We start from the raw sequence: 24,442 nt of genomic DNA on the forward strand, positions 1-24,442 counted from the left end.
ACTTCAAAAATGTTCATATTATCACATATTATGTACATGATCGCATACACATATTGTGCGTAATGGATTACTGGGGTATACCCTCAGAAAAATTAATGGGAACATCACTGATCATTACGATGAATTTTTAATGTATGAAATTTTTAAATTAGATATGGCTTGAATAGTAATCATTCATAATTTCTGTATCCAAGAGTTGAGAATAAAATAATAAAATAACAAGCACAATTAATATCCTATTCGACAGAAATTGCCAAAAATAAACAAATAAATACAATAATCAATAACATGTGAAGAAAACTTATCATCTACAAAAAATAAATTTGTAAATAAGACGGAAAATGAATCACATGCAAAATGTTTATCGTCTGTGAAAAACGTCATAAAATTAAAAAAAAGAAAAAAAAGAAAAAAAAAGGAGATTTATCGTTTTCAAAATTTGAGTAAAAATAAAATAAAGCAACACATACCGCGATGGATCATGCGACATGCTCTCGACCAACGGGAACATGACATCGCTGGGCCCGAGGTCCACTCGCCACATAAAGCAGTAAATCACGTGACTCACTATCTTCCAATAATAAAAACAATAAATTGCGAAACGCTAAGCAACGGGAAAGAGAAATCAATAAGCAATTTTTATTGGTTGGTAAATTTCTGAGCAAATTTTGTATTTTTGGATGATTGTAAACCCTTAAACCGTATGAGTCTTCATGACATCATGGTCAAAAATTAACTGTAAGTAGGGAGCTGTCACAGCAAGAGTGAGAACGTATATCGTGATCCACCGCTTAATGTATGTTCCTTTACTTTTCAGTAGAGTGCACAATAAAGTGAGATTGCTCAAGCACGGATGAATTGGACTCTTTTGGATTGGATGAGCATAATAAAAATTACTTTTTTAATAATTTGTACATAGAAGCGGTACATTGGGGGGGGGGGTATCATGAGTCTTGGCAGAGCAAGAGTGAGCCGGTCAAGTCCTAACATCGGTTTTTCACAACCCCGATTTCGGGAGTTGGTCTCTTTTCCAAGGTCGTGATATGTTTGTTATGTTGTGGCGTATGGATTCAAATTTTTAAAATCTTGACTTTTGTATATGGTTCCAAAAAAAAAAAAAAAATCATATTTTTTGACCGTTTTACTAGGTAACGTGTGCTCAATCCGTTTGCACAGGTGAGACATTTTTATGTTTATTCTATTTGCACTTTCTTCACGGAATGTTAAAATTTTTCTTTTGATTTTTATGCATTTGAATCTAAGGAACCATTATGCATCAGAAGATGAAGTTTCGCCTTTCGAAAAAAAAAAAAAAATTCGAATGATTTGTATACTCTCGCGAAACGTTTTTTTTTCCCCTTTTTTTTTGTTTCTTTTTTTTTTCTTTCTTTCTTTTTTTTTTTTTTTGCCAAATTGATGTTTTATATTATGATACATACCGATTCTTCAGATGCAAATACATAAAAGTAAAAGCCAACGTTTTAAATTCTGTGAATAAAGTACACATATATACAGAGCAATTCCAAGTACGCCATGTTGTTACATTGCTATAATATATTGTGCTACCTATGCAGAAGCTCTACCTTTAATCAAAATAAAAAGCGAAAATTTGGTGCATTTATAGCTCCTTTCTTGCTATCATAATTTAAAATTAGTTAAGGGATTTTTTTTTTTTTTTTTTTTGCAACTGTACAAATTTGATCTGGATAAACCGGAGACCCTGATAAATGGGAGCCAGATAAACGAGGTTCTACTGTACATGAAAATCACACCCCTGCATATGGATTAAACGATAAATCACAAAGAAGAAGCAAAGAAAGGGGCTGTTTCAGCCACTTTTTGCAAACGTTTTCATGCATGTTTCATCAACATACAAACAACATTGTATCCTCAGAGAAACTGTATAAAATGCCTCGATGTCATTGTTTCTAAAGCCCTAGATCGTAGCTTAAGTAGCAATACGTCCGCCATCTTGGGGCTAAACAACGCTTTCTTCCTGTGTCTACCATAATGAAGTAGCGTGTTTTGCTTCTTGGTTGTGTTGCTTCTTTATTGAGGATTGACATAGAGAAAATAAGAAACTACAATCAAAAAACTAAACTCGCTACTTCACCATAGCAGACATAAGAAGAAAGCACCGTTTAACCCCAAAATGGCGGACGCGTCACAACTCGTCCTACGATATAGAGCGATATTAATTGTATCAAGTGTCAGTTAATTTGGACTCTTAACTTAAAAGCATACGGGAGGTTGAAGGTCTCAAAAATTAACGATTTTTTTTCATCCAGAAAGTATTTTAAAAGTTTATTTTCATTTTTTCCCCCTAGAAACTAACAAGTTTGACGGAGCAATTGGAAAATGTCTTAAAATACAACTGCAAGTTGGGTGTAGGAATGGATTACGTCATTGCAACAGTTAACGAATTACAATCATTGCTCGAATGGACTGCGGGGAAAAAAGAATTTAAGGCCGACAGTGGGGTCATATTCCAGAAACTTCAACAACTTGAACGAATTCAAAAGGTAACCGGCATTCACAGAAATTATGTATTAACAATATTATTTGTTACATGCTACATTTATGGATTTTGTTTTAATTTTAAAACAGTAAAAGCAGAAAAAAAACCTCTACTCTCTCAGAAGTTAGAATATTTTAAATTAAAATTAAGAAAGAAACATTCTGTTTGCTTTAATTTTACGATGACTTAATCTAACAGACTGCCAATATATTTTTTATATTTTTAAAATGCTCCGATATTTTTATTTGTACACAACTTAGCATTAGTTAATTTAATTCTGTCAGACATTTTATTATTGATTTCTTAAATGTTAAGAGAAAATGACACAGAATGGAATCACATTATAAACTAAATTAGTAAGTAAGTCTAGAGCATTGTTTTTCTTGGTATGAACCAGTTTCACAGTCTAGGAAGAACTAGGGACTTCGTCAAAAGATTCTGCATCTGCCTTGGACATAGTTGTAAGCTCGTAGTTTTCTGTTCTGACTTTTAGTAGGGTGTTTCTCCCAAGCGACAATAAATAAATTAATTAATTAAATTGTGGCAATGAGAAACAAAGTTTTGTAACTAGACAAAATAAAAGTTTCGAGTGAAACGCGGTTAAGTTCGAATCCTACGTAGGCTTTAATTGATTTTTTTTTCTAAATCATGCTGTATAGCAGTACCAACCAGAACTACTAGTACTATCTCTTGACCCGAAATAGAGGAGAGGGTCTCCTACTATTTGCACTGATTCTTTCCAAATTTTTAATTTTGGCACATCCCTTTGCTTCTCACTGCCTCAATTATGAATGCTTGTTTTGGTTGAATGAAAGACAAAACTCCGTACAACAGCAATAAAGCTCGATAAATGTTTTACTTTTAGGTATATTATAAATTTTTCGCTTGCAATAAATGTTTAAAATTCTTTTCCTGCTTTCAACAGGATCTCGAAAAAACTACAACGGAGTCTGAACATATTCGAGTTATAACCGAAATCGAAAGGTCGAATCAGCTTGCTCCAGATCAACAAGAATTACAAAGAATAACAGATGACCATCAACAGTTCAAATCCAATGATAAAAACATCCAAGAAGAGCATACAAATCTCCTTGAAAATAATTTAAAAAACATCGAGTCATATACATCACCAAAATCATTAGACATATTAAGTCAGCCATTAGAGGAAGATTCGAACTTGTTAATAGATTTAATTTCTGAAAGCGATGATGTTATTCAAAACGTAAAATCTAAAGACTGCAACGAGGATTCTCATGATTCATTAGGAACAAATATTAGTGAGGACGAAGGACTTGGTGACGAAAGCAGGAGAGGGGACTCAACCGGTCCTAGCAGTTTCGTTGAAATTCAGGAATCTTTAATAGATAGCGTTTCTGAATGCACAATAGTACCTCTCCACCCAGGGACGGAAATAGTAATCATCGATACAGAAGGCCATGAAAAGGCCAAAGAATGTCTCAGTGATAGTAAGGATTCTGAGAATTCTCTAAATGTTTGTTTGTGTGCCATTGGTAATTTGCGAGAAAGTTTAAGAGCAAAAGAAAATGAGCTTCTAAAATTATCAGCTATTCAAAATGACCAAGTACAAATTGCTGCTCTTCAGGACGTCATACTGAAATTTCACAAAGAATCGACCGAATTAAAAGGACTTCTCGAGAAACTGAAAAAGGAAAACGCAGTGTTGAAAGAACAAGTTCTGGAGTTGGAGGAAGCAGAAAACGATGCTAGATTGCAAGCTCAAAAATTAGCCGAAAAGCTTGAATTTTTGCAGGAAAAAGATTCACATTTTCAAGCAGAACTAGCTGAAACGAAGCAATCACTCGAAAAATGTGTTGAAGAGTTATCCCTGAAAGAAATAGAAGAAAGAGAACTGCGTTCGCAACTTAAATACATGGAAGCGCTGGCACAGAAATATGAAGATCAAATCCGTACCATGGAAATAGTTGAGATCGCTTTGCGTAAAAAACTAATAGAACAGGAAGATGAATTTAAGATCATCGAAAAAACTATCATGGATGCTGAACCCGAAAAAAGTGAGCGAGGAACTCAAACTTATGACCCCCGTTCAAAACCTATTAAAACATTTGATCACGAAGACTCCTTGATGGATGACGATTCCTGTCATAAATGCTCAAAGCATGGTATTATTTATGCAACAGTCGACAGAAGTGTCCAAGCTTCTGACAGTGAACTTGTTATGCATTCCGTTGCTGTTGACGCTTGCTTACAAACGGATGAAGATTCTAAAGATGTTCATCCTAATCAGCTGCAGTGTGTTTTACAGAACTCAATATCTCCATGCACAGAAGAATCATCGCAAGGTAAGAATCAAAAATTTTTTATTTTCAAACTTTATTTCATCATACTGAAGGAAATTCTAAGAACTTCAGTTAGTGGTGATAGCAGAATTTAGTTGAGCAATAGACTAATGAAGTAAAATATATTTATTGATCTAACTTACATAACTAAAATAAAAGTAGTTCTCTGAGCTGGTAATAACAAATAATAATTAGTCCTAATATCTGTACCTCAGAGCCACGCTAGCGTAAATACAAAAATTGCGATTTTCCATTCATTAGTGCATTGTATGCAGAATCCTATTCCGCATCGAGTCATGTGAACGTAAGTGAACGTAATTCTAAAAAAGTAAAATCTGTGACCTATTTCTCCCAATTAATTCTAATTTGAATTCCGGAACTTTGAATTCAAATTATGTTTTTCGCAATCACGAGTTGCGACAAGACCCTACTGATTAGAGTTATTGTTTCTAGAAACGGTTCCCCCCCCAAGCATGTCCCTCCTCCTGGGTGGTTACGTGTGTATAGTTGTGTGTGTAGGCTTACGTGTGTATGTGTGTAAAGGCGTGCGCACGTAGGGGAGTGTATATGAGCATGCGTGTGTAGGACATGGACGCCACCGCCCAGCAAAAGTGGATTCCGGTGGACAGTACTCAGGACCAGCCGCGCCACCGATGGTGGACGGTGGTGCTGCAGCCCTGGTCCAAGCTGAAAAAGGAACCGTAACGTCAAGGACAGTCAAATGAAAGCAATAAGCAATCGTGATTGCTCAAAAAAAAAAAAAAAAAAAAAAAAAAAAGCTTAATTTTCGACCAGTGTTAAAAGAGTGAGCATTCCATGCTTTGCAATCGCCAGACAAATGTTTCCCTTCTCTTTTGCAAAATAGCGTTTATGTGTGTGAGGTACAGTTACTATCAACCATTCCGATATTTTATTATTACTCTTAAAGAACATTTCAGAGTTCGTATACGCATTACAAGAAAAGAAAATTACTACGAGAAACGTCGATTTTTTGCCATTCCTATGTATGCTAAATACTTTTAGCTATCACTGTGAAGGTAATCTGCGCTCATGTGAGGAGTGTATTGCTGTGAACTATGCTGTGACCAGTCTATGACGATAATCTCCTATAGTAGTCCAGTCAAATTAGGTCATGACCCGGACATTCAAAAAAAAAAGAATGTGCACCTATACCAAGCTGTTCAGTATCATGAGGACATAACGTACCAAAAAGTCCCAAGAGTTTGAGCGTCGGGTTTGGGAGTTAAGGGGGGATAAAGAAGGGGGTCAAAATGCAGATTATTGCTTCATTTCAGCTGTATCTCCAACACTTTTCATGAAAGGGAAATTGAATAAAAGTTGAAGATTGTACAAAGGACTAATATTGCAAGTAATATTTTTACACAAATCCGTCATTGGGGGGGGGGGGAGATCCCCCCCCAATGTGTTATGCATTGTACAAATGCCAAAGTTTCATTGCAGGTATTTTAGTGTTTTTAAAATGACAATTTTAAGTGCATTTCCTTTACCCCTCCCTTCTACCCCTCCCCCAAGTTAATGAAATGACGGACCCAGTCGGGTCAAAACACAAACTTTTGTCGTGTTTCTGCTACATTTCAATGTCTATTTCTACCAATTATTTCATCAGATAAAATTGAATGAAGGAAAGTACTTTAAAGCATGATCCAGATTTAGGTGTCGTGTGTTTTTTTTTTTTTAGCATTTTCTTATTTCTCAGTAATTTTACTGTAATTTGAATGATTTGTTCAAAAGTGTTTAGTTTTGATAACTTAAATACTTTACTTCCTTATTATTCAGTCTTTGAAATTTCATGAAAGGTTTTAATTTCCCGGTTATTAAATGATTAAACCACACCTTTAAATCTTTATTGGATAACTTCATAAGACGCTGTATTTTTTATAAATGACGTTTAACTTCTTAGTTAGAATTTCATAATTTCAATAATGGGGATTTTATGCTTGTGACAAAAACACATTTAGTGTATTATTATTTTTTTTTTTTCGATTTTGAATCACGTTTTATATTTTCTGTCATTTTGGTTCATTTTTCTTTTTCTATAATTAGAGTCATAAATTTGGCACAAAATTTGTCAGGACCACGGAGGTATCTCAATGCGACTTTTTTAACAATTTAATTTTGTTCTTCAATTTCATTTGTGATTAAAGTTTTCACAGAAATTCCTTAATTTGGAGAGAAAAAAGTCTTTACATTCTTTAAAATGTTTATCAATTCAAATGCTATCAAAGTTTTCCCTCGTTCAAGAACCATATTTAAAACACGATCAAATACCAGAAGAACCTGTGAATTGGAAAATAGTTAACTTTTTAAGTAAAACAGCTGCTATTATAAGTACTGACTCAAATATAATAGTTTCTAAAATAGATCAGAAAGAAATCCATGTAGCAATCTCGGCAGATTTCAAGGAAGATTCAATAATTATTATTTCACCAACCTTTATGTTGTACCAACAGAAGATGTACGAATTCCTCTAAGTAATCCCGGAAGTCTTTTAAAAAATATTCCAACTAAAAGCATTATAATTATGGGGGATTTCAATAGTAAACGCAACTCCCCTGGGGATATGCTGGTGGAGATCCAACAGGAAGAAGAGTAAAATTAATTTTTATCGAGCGGGAAATCTGCAAACCGAAGAGAAAACACAAAATATTTTTATAGACGGGCCCGAGTACCGTCTGAAGTGGGGAAGCTCCTTCTCATTTCAGGGCCCCATAAATTTTAAGAAAGTTTTTCTAAAAATTTAATGCAAATTTAAATAAAATTCACTGTTGCTGCAGGGTACAGGTGTAATTTTTAAAAGCGACCCTGCAAAATTCAGATTAATGTTAATCCCCTCCTCCTACCCAACACATATAATTTTTGTATATTACATACAAACGTAATTCTATTATTCTCAACAATGAAGGGTGGTTAGATTAGTTGCTGAAACAGCTGTATCATGTCACAAAATTAATCGTTGTAAAAGTGCACTGTAATAGTTGGGACAAATTTGATTGAACCAGTTCTAATGTTTGCAGTACCTTTAAAAGCTCAATCTGGAATTTTTAAGCAATTTTTCATTAATTTTTGCCGTCCTAAAAATTCTGAGGGGAAACAATAGCATCCCGAGCCTTTTGGGTAATCAAACCTCAACGTCCTACCGTTCAGATTTAAGAAACTACACATTTTCTACACATTCAACATTCATTCGGACGTTGGATTAACACCGAGACCCAAAAACAGGCGTACAGAGCAGTACAATGTATAAATTGCAACCTTTCGATGAAAATTTTCTTTCAATTTTCATCCTTCAAATTTTCAGAACAGTTGTGTGTGTGCTTTCATTACTGTATTTTCAAACTTTGAGGATTCTTACTTATTTGTGCGCATAATATACATACATATTTTTTTTTATTTTATTAAAAAGAATTTGTTTAAAATTCACAATTAGGTGACTCTTGTTAAGCTATTTCTATTAATTAACATTCGCAAAAGTTCTTCAGTAATATGTGTTAAGTTTCTATAGTTCCTCAAATTTTATACTATACTAGTGGCACCCGCACGGCTTTGCCCGTAGTAAAAAATTAAAAGGTTTTTGGTTCGCCAGTATATTTACAAATAATGTATGATGATTTTTTAGCCAATTGGCTTGCCATTGTTAGTTTCACGTTATGATAACTTTGTAATTTATTCGTCCAACTTATGATAATTTTGCTCAGGAAAATGTTCTTAAAATTGGAATAGAAAAAGAGAAAAATCGAATTTTCGAAGAATAGGTTCGAGGTGCACACCCCCATGCTACAAACTAATTCTGTGCCAAATTTCATGAAAATCGGCTGAACGGTCTAGGCGCTATGCACGTCACAGAGATCTTGACAGACAGAGATCCGGCCAGACAGAGATCCAGACAGAGAGACTTTCAGCTTTATTATTAGTAAAAAGATAAAGAAGATTACAAAAACATTCTCAGCTTTTAAATTTTTTATTCATTGTTTTTTATTTAGTGCTCTAAAGTCTTTTGGTTTCTTGGGCAACGGGCCCTCCTCAGTGGTATACCCCCTCCCGCATCGCTAGATCTGCGGGTACGTCGATTCGGGCCTGCGTACAGGAGAAATAATTCTCAATGTACGCCATGAAAATTTATAACCGGAAAAAAAAAAGAAAAAACACTTCAAATATAGCATCGCTATTAATTTTCTTAGTCTTCCATAACCGTCGGCAAGAATGAACTTATGAAATTTCATTCTTTAGCACAGCTCTAAAAAATCCAATAAAAGTGCACTTCGGAATTTATTTCTTATTCGATAAACCTAAGTGTCAACGTTATTTTGGATTGAGATACGCATGACTAAGCCAGTCATTTCATTTACTTGGGGGGGGGGGGGGCAAAGGAAATAAACTCAAAGTTGTCGTTTTAAAAACACTAAAATACTTAGAATTTTTGTACAATGCATATCACAAAATCCGGGGTGGGGGGATCTCCCCCCCCCATGACGGATTTGTGTAAAAATATTACTTGCAATATCAGTCCTTTGTACAATCTTCAACTTTTATTCAATTTCCCTTTCATGAAAAGGAGTAGTGTTGGAGATACAGCTGAAATGAAGCAATAATCTGCACTTTGTCCCCCTTCTTTGTCCCCCCTTAACTCCCAAACCCGACGCTCAAACTCTTGGGACTTTTTGGTACGTTATGTCCTCATGATACTGAACAGCTTGGTATAGGTGCACATTCTTTTTTTCCGTCTAACCTCCGGCTAGAGGCCGGGATCCTTGCAACGGGATGAAACCTTGTATCCGGTCAATTTTCAGAATCTTGGGCATTTTATTTCTGTCATATTGCAAAACCTTGAAGCGTTTCTTCCTGCCAATTTACAGTCTTGGTTCTTATATATATTTTTTTTTTTTGTAAATTAAGACTTTCGTAGTAATTCTATATGTTTTCACAAAAATGTTCTTTACATTTTTTGCGTTTTAAATTCTCTGTCGTCTCCTTTTAAAAGTTTCTACAGGTTTTACATTTTCTCTGTAATTTTCCATCAGTCTCCTGATAAAGTACTTTAAACGAGATCTTCATGTATTTTTTAGCAATGTGTATAAAAACTTTCAAAATAATATTTTCACTCACGTATTTCTTCACGATGTTGCTAATAACTATTGAATAACTGTTCAAGTATATATGTTTTTTTCTATCTTTTAGATTCATATTCGATGTCCATGCATGTAGAATGTCCAATTCAAAAAGAGCTTCTCAAACGATTGCATCAACTGGTAGAAGAAGATGCTCATTTGCAACAACAGTTGCACTACGTTGACCAAATAAACCTTACACTATGGAAAAAATTGCACAATCTAGAATTCCACATCGGTGAATGTAAGAAGAAGAATATGTCTGAAGACTGTACTAGCGATAGCTGCATAGATTCTGAGTGTGATATCTCAAGTCGACCATTATCTCGTGAGCAATTACGAGAGGACAGCGCTAGAAACAGTAAAGGTCAGAGCCCAACTTCAAGTAAAGGGATAATTACCTGCTTGGACCAAAGTGAGCAAGAAATCAAAGAAAGACTTTTAAAACTAGAAAAAATAAATGCTGCTTTTGAAAAAGAGTTAGAAGCAAGGGGAAAACTTTATTTAGAGAAAGAAAGAAAATATGGTGAATGGGTCCAAACAGAGCAAAGATTTATTGGGGATCTGAAGAGACTATCTGACGAAAGAGATCATTTGATTAATCAAGTGACTCAACTGCAAAAAGAAAAGAAGCAACTAACAACTCGAGTTACTGAGTTGCAGAATGAAATGGCGAAAGCTCAAGAACGTTATGAAAAGGAAAATTTTAATATCAAAGCGGAGCAAGATGAAATTATTTTGAAATTCCAGCAGAAAGTTGATCAGTTATTACTGAAAGAAAAGGAACATCTTAAGCAAATAACGAATTTGAAAATAGAAAGAATCAAAAGCAGTGAATCATCGGAATCTGACAAATTAAAGTCTAGTTATGTTGAACTTCAACTTGAGCTTAGTAAAACGAGAGATACTATGAGGAAGAAAGAAGACGAGTTTAGAATGCGATTGGAAGAATGTAAAAGTAAACATATCTTGGAGGAAGCTCGATTAGTATCTGAGCTTGAAATGTTACGAAATAAAAATTTGAATTGTGACGAGTTGATAAAGAACTTCCAGATTCGTCAAGAAGAGCTTATTATAATGTTGCATCAGAAAGAAAAAGACATGGAGCAGGCACGAGATGAGTACAAAAAGAGCATGGAAGCTACCGAGGAAGAGCACCGGACTCTTGAAGCTGAACTGAAGTACCAGTTGCGTCAGATGGAAGAAGGAACGGCTGTTGCTACAAGAGTTTTAACGGAAGAGCGCATGAGAATTGAAAAAGAGCTTCAGGAAAATATTGACGACTTGAGGTACGTGTTTATATTTACTAAATTTGCGGTATTATAAACAAATTGAACCAGGATATATTATTTTTCTGCATAACATTAGATGTTTTCCTTTAAAATACAATCCATTTACAGTTAAAAAGTATTTTTTTAATTTTATTTAAAGTAAAGGAACTATCAATAACTGAAAAAAAATTCCTTCATTGTCTAAAAGTTCCATTATGGTTGAATCCGAGTAATTTTGAGGTTTAACAATAAAAACTAATAAATAACAACGACAATTTACTTTCTCAATTTTACTTCCTGTTTAAGTGTAGTTCTAAAAGGCAGCCCATAATTCACCGGAACTGCATATTTCAGTCTGCGTTTTCATCATGTTTTTAATAGAATAGATATTAACTTTAGCTAAGGTTAAATAAATAATCGAGATGCAGAATGATGGATAATGTAGTTTACAAAATGTATTGTAAACTACTACTTTCTCTTTCTCTCTTTTTACAGTACTCTCTTTATAGTAAGTTAACTTTACACAATTTCTTTATACACAAATGCTCTTGAAAATGTCGACACAAGTGCACTTTGTTGCTGAAATCTGGAAATACAGTTACTGGGGTGTCTTAGCTGTAGCGGAGTGTGATAACCGGACTTATCCTATATATACAGTGCCGGCAAAAAAGAAAAAAAGAAATCTTTACATTTGGATGGCAATTAAAAACCTGACATGCAAACTTCTTGTCATGATTTTACTTGGCATGCTCATCTAGTGATGTGAGACGACAGACCAGTTACACTGTGCTCCAGTCGTCTCACATCATTAGGGTGAGCATGCCATGTAAAATCATGACAAGAAGTTTGCATGTCAGGTTTTTAATTGCCATCCACATGTTAAGATTTTTTCTACCGGCACTTACCTTTTTAATGCTGATATATCAAATGTTTTATCATTGCAGGAGCAAAGAAGAAGTGTACAAAGCACGCATTTCTGAGTTAGAAAATAATGTTTCTCGTTTGCACCAAGAACTGCACCGGATTACGGGAGATTTAGATTCGGGATTTTCGTCTGATATGAGCAGCGACGGCATCAGTAACTTTCGACGAGAGAAACTTATGAACCAGCTTCGTGAACTGCGTGATCGTGAGACTGAATTGCGTGAAAAATTAGACGAAATGGAACAAAAGGAAGCTGCTTACCGTGAAACGCTGGAACATGCTGATAGAATCGTCGCCTCGGTTGAGCAAGGTTATAAGAATAAGATCGCTGAGTTAGAAATCTCCGAAAAGAATCTGAAGCAGCGTGTTGGGCACCTTGAAGAGGTTGAAAGTTGTCTTCGTGGCGCTCTACACAAAGAAAGGAGAAGTTCTGATGGTAGAAAACCGGATGACTTAGTGGTTGAACTTCTGGAAGCTGAAGCAAGAGAGAATGGACTAAAAGAAAAGATTGAAATGTTAGAACAATTGCATAGAAATGCCAGCAACAAAGTCAGGGATTTAGAAAAGGTAAATTCATTTTAACCTGAGTGTTAAACTCCGAGCACCTAATCAATGCTAAATCTGTTAGGACTCGACCGATGCATCGGCCTGGCCGATGTTTCAATAATTTAGTCATCGGCATCGGCGGCCGATGCTAACTTGGAGGAAACATCGGCCCATCTGCCTTAAAAAACATCGAAAAGCCGATGGAATTGGCCGATGTTTTCCAAAAAAAAGGACCTTCGCTGTTTTACTTTTTAATACAAAGTAAAGGGAGTTATTGCTTTCATATAAAATTTTTTACTTGAATTTCAGTATGAATTTCTATTTTAGTCATCCCTGAAAGAATTTTTAATGCTGCATTCAGGTACATACAAGTTAATTATTGCGTTGTATTTTGCAGCTGGATGTGCGTATGTATCTCTCATAAGTCATAACTCAAAAATGGTAAGCTGTAGAAGGTTAAAGTTTCGTATGTGGGGTCTGCGTACGTTCCAGTTGTGCACTTCCCTTTTTGTTTTCAATCGGGTGTTCTAAATAGCTTACTTACTCATTTTTTTGTGGTTATCAATTACTTATTTCAATGCAAAACTAATATAGCGTCTTAGACTGATCCTTTAGTGATATATTGCCGAATTGGAGACCAATTTGGAAACAAATATGAGATGGCGAAACCGGTTTTTGTGACATTTTGTTAGATTTCCGTTGAACCGACGGTAATTTTTAATTTTTCGATATTTGTAATATGAATCACAATAATGCAGTATTTCTGTATCGCTTCGGAGCAGTTAAAAGTTGGGGGCCCGTCGAAATACATACTCCGTACTCCATAAAACATAGGATTTTCCTGGAAGCTGGCTCTCCAGATGTTGAACTATGATCCTCAGAGAATGTGCCCTGATCAGGGAACTGTATCCCCCCGGTATAAAACGGGGAGTTAGGATTTTTCGTGAGGAGAAGAGATAGTTTGGGGAGAGAGAGGATAGAGTTTTGAGGACAGAAGAGCTTTCCCGAGCTCTGGGTGTTTCTCCGAGACGTCTTGTCCGGAGTCATGATAGAAACGAGTGCCTTTGGATTACTTCATTGATATGGGACTGAAATCTTGGTACGTACCATACCAGCTCCCACTTCCCACTACTTAATTCATACCAGTAGATTAAAAATTTAATTTCTTTGGAGAGCAGAACTATGATGTGTTTAATTTTTGAAATGTTTAATGTTTTGAATATAAATATTTAATTCCTGACTAAATATCTAAACTTAGGTTAGAATTGTATATGAACTATTTTATTTAATAAACTTTCAATGTGCAAAAATGAATCCAACTATTATTTCTCTTATATTCTACAATCCAAAAGTCCACCAAATCAAACACAACGCTTTGTACCTAACTCCACTATGGGGTTTCGGCCCAGCAATATAGCGAAATTTTCATTTTGAGTCACCATATGATTCAGGGTATTCAATTTAGTGAGAACAAGATGGCATTGCGCTTAAGGATTCTTTTGGCGATACGCTGAAAGGTTGCTTGGGGAAATGCAGCGAACCGGCTGGAGACAGCGTTATTGTTTTCATAAAAAATAAAACTCCTGGATAACGCGGAGACTAAAAATGATAATCTCGCTTAAAAATGTTTTCTGGCCACTTGTTGCGATTTTTTTTTTTTTTTTAAATTTTCAGGTCTGCGTAAAGAGTTCCTTAAAAACCCCCATTTCTTTAAATGCCTCTAAAATATCTTAAACAAAAAGTGGAAGCTCTCCTTTTCAGGGAACATAGTGCTCAGTGATACTAATAAACTGCAACAAAAAACAAAAATTTTAAATTGGCATTTTCAAGGAAAAAAAAAAAAAAAATATTTTTAAACTTTTTTTTCAAAAGAATGTGGAAAAAAACTAAAGATCATATTTCAAAATGTTGCATTTTTCTTTAAACAAGAAAAAATATCCTTTCAAGTAAAACAAAGCGCAGCAAAATATGTTTTACCGTTCCTGAGATAATGTACTTTAAAGATTTTGACGATAATCCCAAGTGAGAAATCATGACAGGACCGCCATCTTTGGTGCCATGCATCTAGGGCACCAAAAATTTTTTAGGCAAAAAAAAAAAAAAAAGATTTCTCTTTCATTTTCTTCTGTAGAGGTTAACTCAAGGAGGAAGAAAACAATGAAGTTTTCCTAAATTTCGTTTTTAGAAAAAGTTAACACTTGATTATAAGAGAGTTTCTTGAAAACCTCCTAATAAAACAAAAACTTCCTTTTTTAACATCAGGAAAATGGTGGCAAGATTTAGAAAGGCAGGGGGAAGGATCCTTCAAATCCCTGACAATCCTAGCAATTTATTTTCGTTTGATTATTATTATTATTATTATTATTATTATTTTGCAATCGGTCATCGACATCGGCCATCGGCAATTTGGAGAAAAACAATCGGCCATCGGCCATCTTTGAACAATCGGCCAACAATCGGCATCGGCCAATAAATGCCATCGATCGAGTCCTAAAATCTGTACATCTCATTGATAAAACGTTTCACCGTTGCAACTTCAACCACTAATGTTCGAAATTCACGAACTTGATGCTTTGTGCAAAATTGAAATCCGTAATGCTCCACATAAAATTTGACGTACTTTGACGTACTTATCTGTAATCAATGAATACATTTTTGTAGCACTACTATAATTATTTTAACTATCACTATTACAAGTGTATATATATATATATATATATATATATATATATATATATATGTTTCAAAATGAATAGCGGGGTTTTAACATGTTATAATATTTATTACACCAAACTTACAGCCACAAGTGATATATCAAATGAAAGAGAAACTCAAACAGTTTTACATAATAGCCTACAAGTTTTCAATGTGAGCACCATTCGTCACTCGGCACACGTCAAGACGATATGCGAGTTCTTCCCAAACTTTGATGAGTGTCTCATTCGTAATTGTTGCAACAGCTGTTTCAATCCTGTTCCTTAATTCGGGAAGGTCGGCTGGCAGTGGAGGCACATACACACGGTCCTTAATAAACTCCCAAAGATAGAAATCACACGGCGTTAGGTCAGGTGACCGAGGAGGCCATGGGAAACAAGCCCTGTCATTAGGCCCCTTACAGCCAATCCAGCGGTCGGGTACAGTTAGGTTAAGCCAATCGCGTACCTCATTATGGCAGTGAGGCGGCGCACCATCTTGCTGAAAGATAAAATACAAAACGCTTCCATCTTTGCTACAAGCGCTTTCTAGCGGATTGCAGCATAAACATTCCACGCGCATGCGCACTGATGCCAACAAACAAAACTGAGTTCCTCTTTCATTTGATATATCACTTGTGGCTGTAAGTTTGGTGTAATAAATATTATAACATGTTAAAACCCCGCTATTCATTTTGAAACACCATATATATATATATATATATATATATATATATATATATATATATATATATATATATATATATATATATATATATATATATATATATATATATATATATATATATATATATATATATATATATATATATTTGCTCTTCATTTCCCTAATTTTTGCGGAGAAGAGCTTTTCTCTTAGAAACATCTTCCACCTTAATATGTTTCTTAATTGATTTACACACAAATATAGATTGGGAAAACTGAGCCAAAGTGCCTTAATATATACTTTTGATCGATATTTGCCATTAATGCAATATTTCGTGAGCATCAAGTTTCTTGATATATTCAACATCTACTTCAAACAAAGAGCTGCTAAGTATTTATAGTATTGCCAGTACAATCCCATACGTTAATAAGAACAATGCAGAGCCGAATTTAGCTCCATGCCGCCCCTAGGCAGATCTGAAATCTACCGCCCGCCCCCTCCCTCCATCAAATGAAGAAATGATAGCATTTAAAGTAAGGGATGCCCCGATGGGAGGTCACTGACCTCCCAAAAAAATCCTTATTTGTAAATTTTGGAGACAAAATTGCAACATTGAGATTCTTTTTTTTTCGTTTTTAAATTTTTTAAAATGTTTTTAATTATTTTTTTATGCTTAACTTTCCTTCCTGTTAGGTGTTATGAATGTACGATATTCGTGCATGCTCTTATTTTATCATTCGCAATCTTGTTTTCATCTATGAATCAACGATTTAAATAATTTCCTATGTGTTATTACGTTCACTCACTTTACGTTTCTTCCCACTCCTCATTGCTCGATGGTATTTCACTTGTACATTTTTCCCTGGATTACATTCGAAGAAGTCCAGAGATTCTGCTTTAGAAAACTGCCCATTTGAAAATCATGCATCACTTTTTAAAAACTTTTTGAAGACTCCTTTTTGTTCATCGGTTTTTAACTAAGAGCATGTTTTCTTCGTTTAAAATCATTCAGCCTTTTTCGCTCATCACTCATTTTCATTTGCCTTCCAGAGTTAAGAATATTAACAGAAAAGTTTTTAAATATCAGTAATGCAAAAGCGAAAATACACGTCAATCACTGAAGAGACCATAGTTGAATGAACTTTTACTACGGCACTAAAAATCTTAGTCAAACTCCAATCTTGTTGGAGCTTCTGGTCAAACGCAATGACACTTGCTTTTCTTCAATCGACACCGCTTTCGTCTTCACACTTATTGTTTTACACACATCTATTAATTTTCTTGAAAAATATTTCATTTTCATAAGATGAGTGAACGTAAAAAACTATTAAATTGCTAGAAAATGATGTCACTATGAAATAAGGATGCTAGTAGTTCACTTCAAGAGTAATAATTAAAAAAAGAAAAAAAAACATGATTAAAGCAAAATTTACCGCCTCTGAAAATCTTGCCGCCCTAGGCAGTTGCCTACTCTGCCTATTGGGAAATCGGGCCCTGGAACAAGGGGGTGATTTAAGTCAAAATTCCGTTGTAAGGTTCATAGTGTCTCCCATGTAAGTCCTTGGGATTGCACAAGCGCATTTATATGTGAGGCATATGATGATACAAGTGACACAATTAAAAATTTGGACATGCAGTACAAATGGTAGGTGGACCTCTCCTCTGGAGCAAGAGATAGTACTAGTAGCTGTAGTAGGTGCTGCTGTACAGCATGATTTAGAAAAAATATATAATGAAAGCCTTCCTAGGATCTGAATTTTACACGAGATTTACTAGAAACTTTAAATAGTCTACTTACATCCCTTGGCTTCTCATTGCCTCACGTAACTTTATGACATGAAGTATTGTCTTAAATGTCACATGTCAAAATACTTTGATATAGTTAGCATTTTATTTCAACATCATTTTCTAATCCATTTTTGCAGATACGAGAGAAACTTGAAGGGCAAGTTAATGACAGAGACGAGCTTTCGTCAGACTTGAGGAAAACCCAACAAGAACTGGAAACTGCCCGAAAGTCTTTGGCCAAATTAAAAAAGTCCGAAAGTGATTTGAAAACTTCTTTGCAACAGACGGAAAATGTGTTAACAACGACGGAAAGTCAACTGCAATCCAAAATCAAGACCATAGAAGAAGAAAAGAAAGGTCTTGAAGAAACTATTCACGAGTTAAGGAATCAAGTCCGAGGAATGAAAAAGAAACTGGAACGCATATCAGACGTAGAAGAAGATATTTCATTTGCTTTGCCTACAAAGCCAGTTGCACCACTGAGTGTTAAAACATTAAAAAACACTGTAAGCTATTATTGTATTGATATTTGAATAGTCTTAAGGTTTTAAAATCAAGTAAAATGTATTTCATGCACAATTTACTTTTTACCTATTATTCATATTCGTTCATCTAATATCAATATAAATGCATCAATTTCATCGTGTTTTAGAAAAATAAATGTATGATTCATTTCTTAAATATTTTCTTTGCTTTTTAAAGTATTTTCTTTGCTCAGAGTTTCAATTGGATAGTGGTGAATCACAACTTTTTTTTTCTATTTTGAAGAGCGACGTATTATAATAAGTGATTCAAAGCGACATTGCTTGGCTATACACTCAAACCTGTTTTGTGCGTTTTTTTTTTTTTTCAATTGTTAACAGTAATATTTTACGAAAACTAATTTTTACACTCGTGAAGTTTTGAATGATTTTTTTATACAGTCCCTACCCATCGCACAAAAACAGGCTTCAGTGTAGAAAAATTGTAAATACTGCAATGAAATAAAGTATTATTTGTAAAACTAGGTTTACTAATTAGTGTACAAAAAAATTCACCTGGAATTCAAGGATTGTTTTCCAATCCATTGAATGTAAAACTTGATGCTCGTGAACGCTATAATTTAAACTAATCTAATAATTATCTACCTGCAGAAATTATAAGCAAGTAAAATGGAAAACCAATAGCAATTTTCTGTATCCTTTATCCGAAATAGTAGTGTGGAATATCTTATTAAGTACATTTTACTTCCAGTTCAATACTTCCATAAGAGCACGTTTTTAATGTTTGATTTCATTACGGTATTGCAGTGATTATATACATGTTGGACTTTGAAATGAAATGCAATATTTAAACTTAATGTTTATGCATATTTATATTAAACAAGTTAATTTGTATTTCATGTCCAAGATCAACATGTTAGCACTACAATAACACCATAAAATCAAAAACTAAAGAATTTGTACTTATCGTGGTATTGAACATGATGTATGGTACATATTAGCCCTAGAGAAGTCGCGCTTCGGTCGATTCTCTGCCCGTTTTCAGATATTTCGCTCTATTTACCCCCTCCTTATTCTAATAATGGGGCCCATCTGTGTAGCTAAAGGTCAGACTCTCCCCAGACCACACACTTAGTTCTGAGAATTTTTTTCGGTATTTCAAGGTTGCATAGCTTTTGGAAATGTATGTTGGTCATTTAGGTGTCATTTTCTCCCCGGCACTTCCTTTCTTCTGCTTTCGTCTCACGGATCGCTACGGCGGGGAAAAGACCGAAGCGCGAGCACTAGTGTAACAAAAGGAAACGCGACTTCTCTAGGGTTAGCCATCTTTTACGTCTGCTTGAATGAATTTGGTGTCGGTATAAAGTTATTTTAAACAATATCTATACATAAATTCATTTATTTTTTTTCTCTTTTGTCTATCTCTGTATCTACCTTTCTAGACATATTTAGAAAATATACAGTTGACTCCCGATAACTCGAAGCCTTATAACTCGAATATTCCATTAATCGAAGTTTTCATTCGGTTCTAAAATACTTGAGTAAATTCAATACAATATTGCCTCTATATCTCGGATAAGCTTCTTCTAAGTCGAAGTTTTTACCAGTTTCGTTTCGATTTTATACATAAAAATGCAGCCAAAATCAGAAAAAAAAGTTTTTTTTCTTTTTTTTTTTACCACATTGCTTTGCTTATCTGCTTGTATAGGAGATTTCTTTTATTTACAATATTTGCTCCTTAATGCACACAGTGTTGTATGATAACGTGAGAAGTAGCCGATTCTCGGTTACTTTTTGCCGTGGCTAACGACCTAAAGTTTTATTGTCGGCTAACCTTTGAAAGGCTTAAAATTTTGGTAAAAAGTTATTGTATATCCATTATGTACCATTTCTGAGAAATAAAATAGAAACTATTCTTCAGAAGGCTGGAAAAGGAACTTCCGGTAACTTGAAGGTTTTAGCCGGTCCCTTGGGACTTCGAGTTATTGAGAGTTGACTGTATACACTACCAACTATATTTGTATCCACCTATTTACCTATCTCTATGTTTATAAAACTATCTTCTATTAATTTTAAGATGATATATATATATATATATATATATATATATATATATATATATATATATATATATATATATATATATATATATATATATATATATATATATATATATATATATATATATATATATATCATGAAATAAAGTGTAAAAACCTAAAATAAAGATTTCAGCCATGTGGTTCATTCTTGGCAACCGGCTGCTATGGATGAACCATTGAGTTTCCATCCATGAACTATACTCAAATACGAGAATAAATGTGTAAGTTACAAGCATTTTTTTTAGTAGATTAATGAACATTGAAAATAATAATAAGTTACTCAAAAAAAAAGTTTTTTTTTTCTAAAAAATTTTTTCACTGAAAGAAAAAAGACATAAAAACTCCCCAGCATTCATACAACACACATCTGTTGTCATCACTGTCATCACACCTCGTTCAGCACTTAATATTTTACTAGCCTGTGACTTCTCACTTGTAATTAATATCTTTTTGGCTTCTTTTGAACTGTTGGAGATCCTGTTTCATTTATTAAAAAAAAAAAAAGTCCCACCAAAGTGTTGTACTTGTCAACAAGGCTCTCTAAATTTATTGACCATTTGCTTATTTTTCTCAACCTTACCCCACCTCTTAGCGGATACGTCATCGGTTTCAAAACACGAGGAGTCCACTTACCATTTCCTTACTGAAACCAGAAGCTAAAGATAGTTTTCTCTGGTAGCTTGAGACCCAATTCAGGGTACCGCTGCATGAAATTATAATACCAAGTTGTTCCCGTTATACTTTTTGTTTTTATTTAATCTGTGGGACACATTATATCTCTCAGCCACTCAAATGGCCAACATAAAAATTTGGAAGTGATTCCAGAAAACGACTCCTCCAATTTCAAAACATGATTCACTAATTCTTTCTTTTCCTGTTTCAAGAGGGGATGAGGGGGTAGGGTATCCTGGTGCTCTAAGTTTTCCTCTGGCAATAATTTACACCTTTTGGCTTTTTTTATGGAACAGCAAAAGTATTTGAAACTCTATTAAAATTTATTTTCAAATATACTGAATCAAAAACTTTTAAATTGAAATTATAATAATGCAAAGGAGTTTCACAAATTAAAAAGAAACTTTTTTTTTTTGTATTATCAAATTTATTTTTAAAAATTGAGCAATTTTCAAGAATAATTGAGTTAAAATTATAATGATATTGGCGAGTTTCCATGATTTAACTACTTTGTTTGTAGGTCTATTCAGAGAAACACAAAGTGGTGGAATTATGGCAACTGCACCATTTTGAATATTTGGCAACAAAAAGAGTTAATGTACATGGACCTCGTTGATTTTGTGAGAAAGGAACAATTGCCCAAAGTTATGCGACCAGTAATTTCAACGATAAAAATAACCCCAAACAGGCAGTTGCTTCACTTCAATTTGCTTTACAAGGGTGATTTTCCAGTTTGTCAATAACAAAGTTTTTTTCGCCATTATAGAATACCATGTTCACTGTCAAATCAAATTTCTTAGGATGTTTGGATCACGAGATAAATAAGAAAAAAAAACTAATAAGACGACATAGAACAAATAAATATTTTAATGTCAAAAGATTACTCTTATCATATATTGCTTTTACACTTCGTACAGAGTACACAAATTTATTTAAAGATGATTTAAAATTGCGTTTTTATTTTTATTTTTTTTTTAAATATGTCTTTTTATTTCTTGTTTCTGTTCCATTACTCTAAATTGCTGATTTCACTATTTAGTAACAAAATAAAATAAACGAAAAATTAACTAAATAATATAAAATGGAAAAATAAAAGCATTATTAGGAATAAATGCATAAATTGGTTGTATTTACTCACATTTGTAACGCTCATAATATCCTACACTAGTATCGTTGTTATGGAAAGAAACTGGGCCACATATGAACTGTTTATATGTGCTCCAGATGTTGTGTTCACGAGTGCCCTTCAATCGAACTTGCAAAAATAAGGAATTATAAATATTAGTTGATTTAAAATGTGCTTTTTCACGTGAAGAAGATATACACGAAATTATGAACAACACCTGCAACAAAGAAGTTGTCACCATAGAAACACAAAATGGTTCATTCTGCCTTGAGCAAGTGAACGGTAGTATCTGCAGAAACGACTTTTCGAGATATTTGAAGAAACGTGTTTGGGATTTAATACTTACATGGAAATGTTGGAACTAGACGTTTTTTAGCCTTTTTTTTTTTGCAGCGGAAACCAAATAAGCAAGCTTGTACAGTAAAACTAACGTGCAGTACCTGTAGATGACAAAAAAAAAAAGAAAAACGAAATATTTGCAGTCTCTGCCCTTAACCTGCCCAAGGCAGCATTGCTCTAAAGTTTGTTTGAGAGATAAGGACTATGTACTTCCCTCATATGGAAAATTGTCAAGATTTTTTGCTTTAAAATTCTTAGCAAAACATACCGTGTTCACATGTGCCCCTTTTCCCTTTACATACGGTGGGTAAAATAAAGTACAATAATCTTTTCTGCTACCATAAAGGCGGGATACTTAGACCCACATTTTGGAACTTTCCTCACTTTTTCTCACAATACTTTTGTAACGATTCATATTTCCAAGCGCTGTGGAAACCTTTTTTACACATCTAGAGTTCGCTTAATTTAATTTTTGAATACTGATCATTTTGTTTTGAAGTGTTATTTCCCTTTTTAAATGTTTTTTATTTGAGCCTATGTTACCCTTACGTTTGGGGGTACTTTATCCCATAGTGGTTTTTTCTATTTAAAATCATTGTAAAACTTACTGGAACCAAAGAAAGACGTATCTTTATTGGAAAAACTATTTATTTGAGAAGAATAACACATTTTTTTACAAGAAGTGTGAGTCACACATATTTGTTTTAAGGAAAATTAAAAATTTAAAAAAATGTGTGTGCACACCTACTTTTTGTCTCAGACATAACCGACGGAAAACAGTCATATTTTCATTAGTTTTGGAGGTTGAATAAATTCCATGCTCTCAACATTATCTTCTTCTTCTCTCTCATGTACAGCTATCTCTGGAAAATTGAGCTCATTCTGTTCTACAATAACAAAATTCCGTAAACTTTCCAACACGTTTAAAAAAATTAATAATAAAGTTTAATTAAAGAAAATAAAGTTGTGTCAACTTATTCTAAACCTCCTACAACTTTTAGTTTCTCGTTATTTTCCATACTAAAAGCCATGTAATTGAGCCCTGATGATTTGAGTCTGTAAATGCTCTCTTCATCCGTTGCAGAGAATTGCAGGCTTTTTCTCGTAATTTTCTTGTTTAGAGTTTCACTTTTTACGTTTATTTTCCTTTTCAATTCTCTCGGACGAATTTTTCAAGTTTTTATGCTGAGCCAAAGTAGGTCGCATTTTTTTGGTTCAGAGATATGTAGTTATTGTGAAGTTTTTAAATAAAAACCTTAACAGAAATAAAAAGTACAACTATGGGTACTACTACATAAAGTATTGAATAGTGTTCGTAAGTAGGTACTTAAACTCTTAACTGATATAGAACTGCTTCTACATGTAAAAGTCTGAGAGGTCATGAAGACACATGTAAGCACAAGGACACAAAACCACTAATGTTGCTTCTTGTGGAAGGTTATTAAACTGCTTGGTATACACTACTGAGTGCTTGAGGCTACTCTCTAACAGATTCTGTCAAAATATGCTTAAAAATTGCTTCCTGAGAAGTTTACCGAGAACGTTGCATCTTTTTCTCAATTTGAGCCAAAAAAGGACTTTAGGGCCAAAGTAGCCCGCGTGTACAATAATTTGAAACAAGTCACTTTACCTTTATTAAACACATTAGGTACATTTATTTTAAGAATAAGAAGAAGTAAGCCCTTATATCATTGGCTATCTTTGTGCTGACTGTACCACTGTATACATTCGCCGAGATAAGGCAAAACCTTTCAAATAAAAGTTAAGTTTTGTGGTTTTTTTACATTGTATTCCATTGATAGACTATTTGCTTTGTGGCATATACTTGAATCATCGCCTCTTGTCAGTTATTGTTGTAAACATACAGTAT

General features: G+C 34.0%; 1 protein-coding gene across 4 annotated transcripts in view; it reads left to right on the forward strand.

Annotated features, from left to right (window-relative positions):
- Positions 1 to 24,442, forward strand: part of LOC129219185 (myosin heavy chain, skeletal muscle-like) — a 232,031-nt gene that overhangs the window by 170,245 nt on the left and 37,344 nt on the right. For all 4 annotated transcript variants that reach the window (XM_054853504.1, XM_054853506.1, XM_054853505.1 and 1 more), the window contains 5 exons: positions 2,328 to 2,522; positions 3,444 to 4,839; positions 10,033 to 11,251; positions 12,178 to 12,724; positions 17,989 to 18,357. In XM_054853504.1, the coding sequence (XP_054709479.1) occupies positions 2,328 to 2,522; positions 3,444 to 4,839; positions 10,033 to 11,251; positions 12,178 to 12,724; positions 17,989 to 18,357 (3,726 nt within the window). The remainder of the gene's footprint in view (positions 1 to 2,327; positions 2,523 to 3,443; positions 4,840 to 10,032; positions 11,252 to 12,177; positions 12,725 to 17,988; positions 18,358 to 24,442) is intronic.

The sequence above is a fragment of the Uloborus diversus genome, chromosome 3 (assembly GCF_026930045.1).
Source record: "Uloborus diversus isolate 005 chromosome 3, Udiv.v.3.1, whole genome shotgun sequence".
In the NCBI taxonomy this organism is placed as follows: domain Eukaryota; kingdom Metazoa; phylum Arthropoda; class Arachnida; order Araneae; family Uloboridae; genus Uloborus; species Uloborus diversus.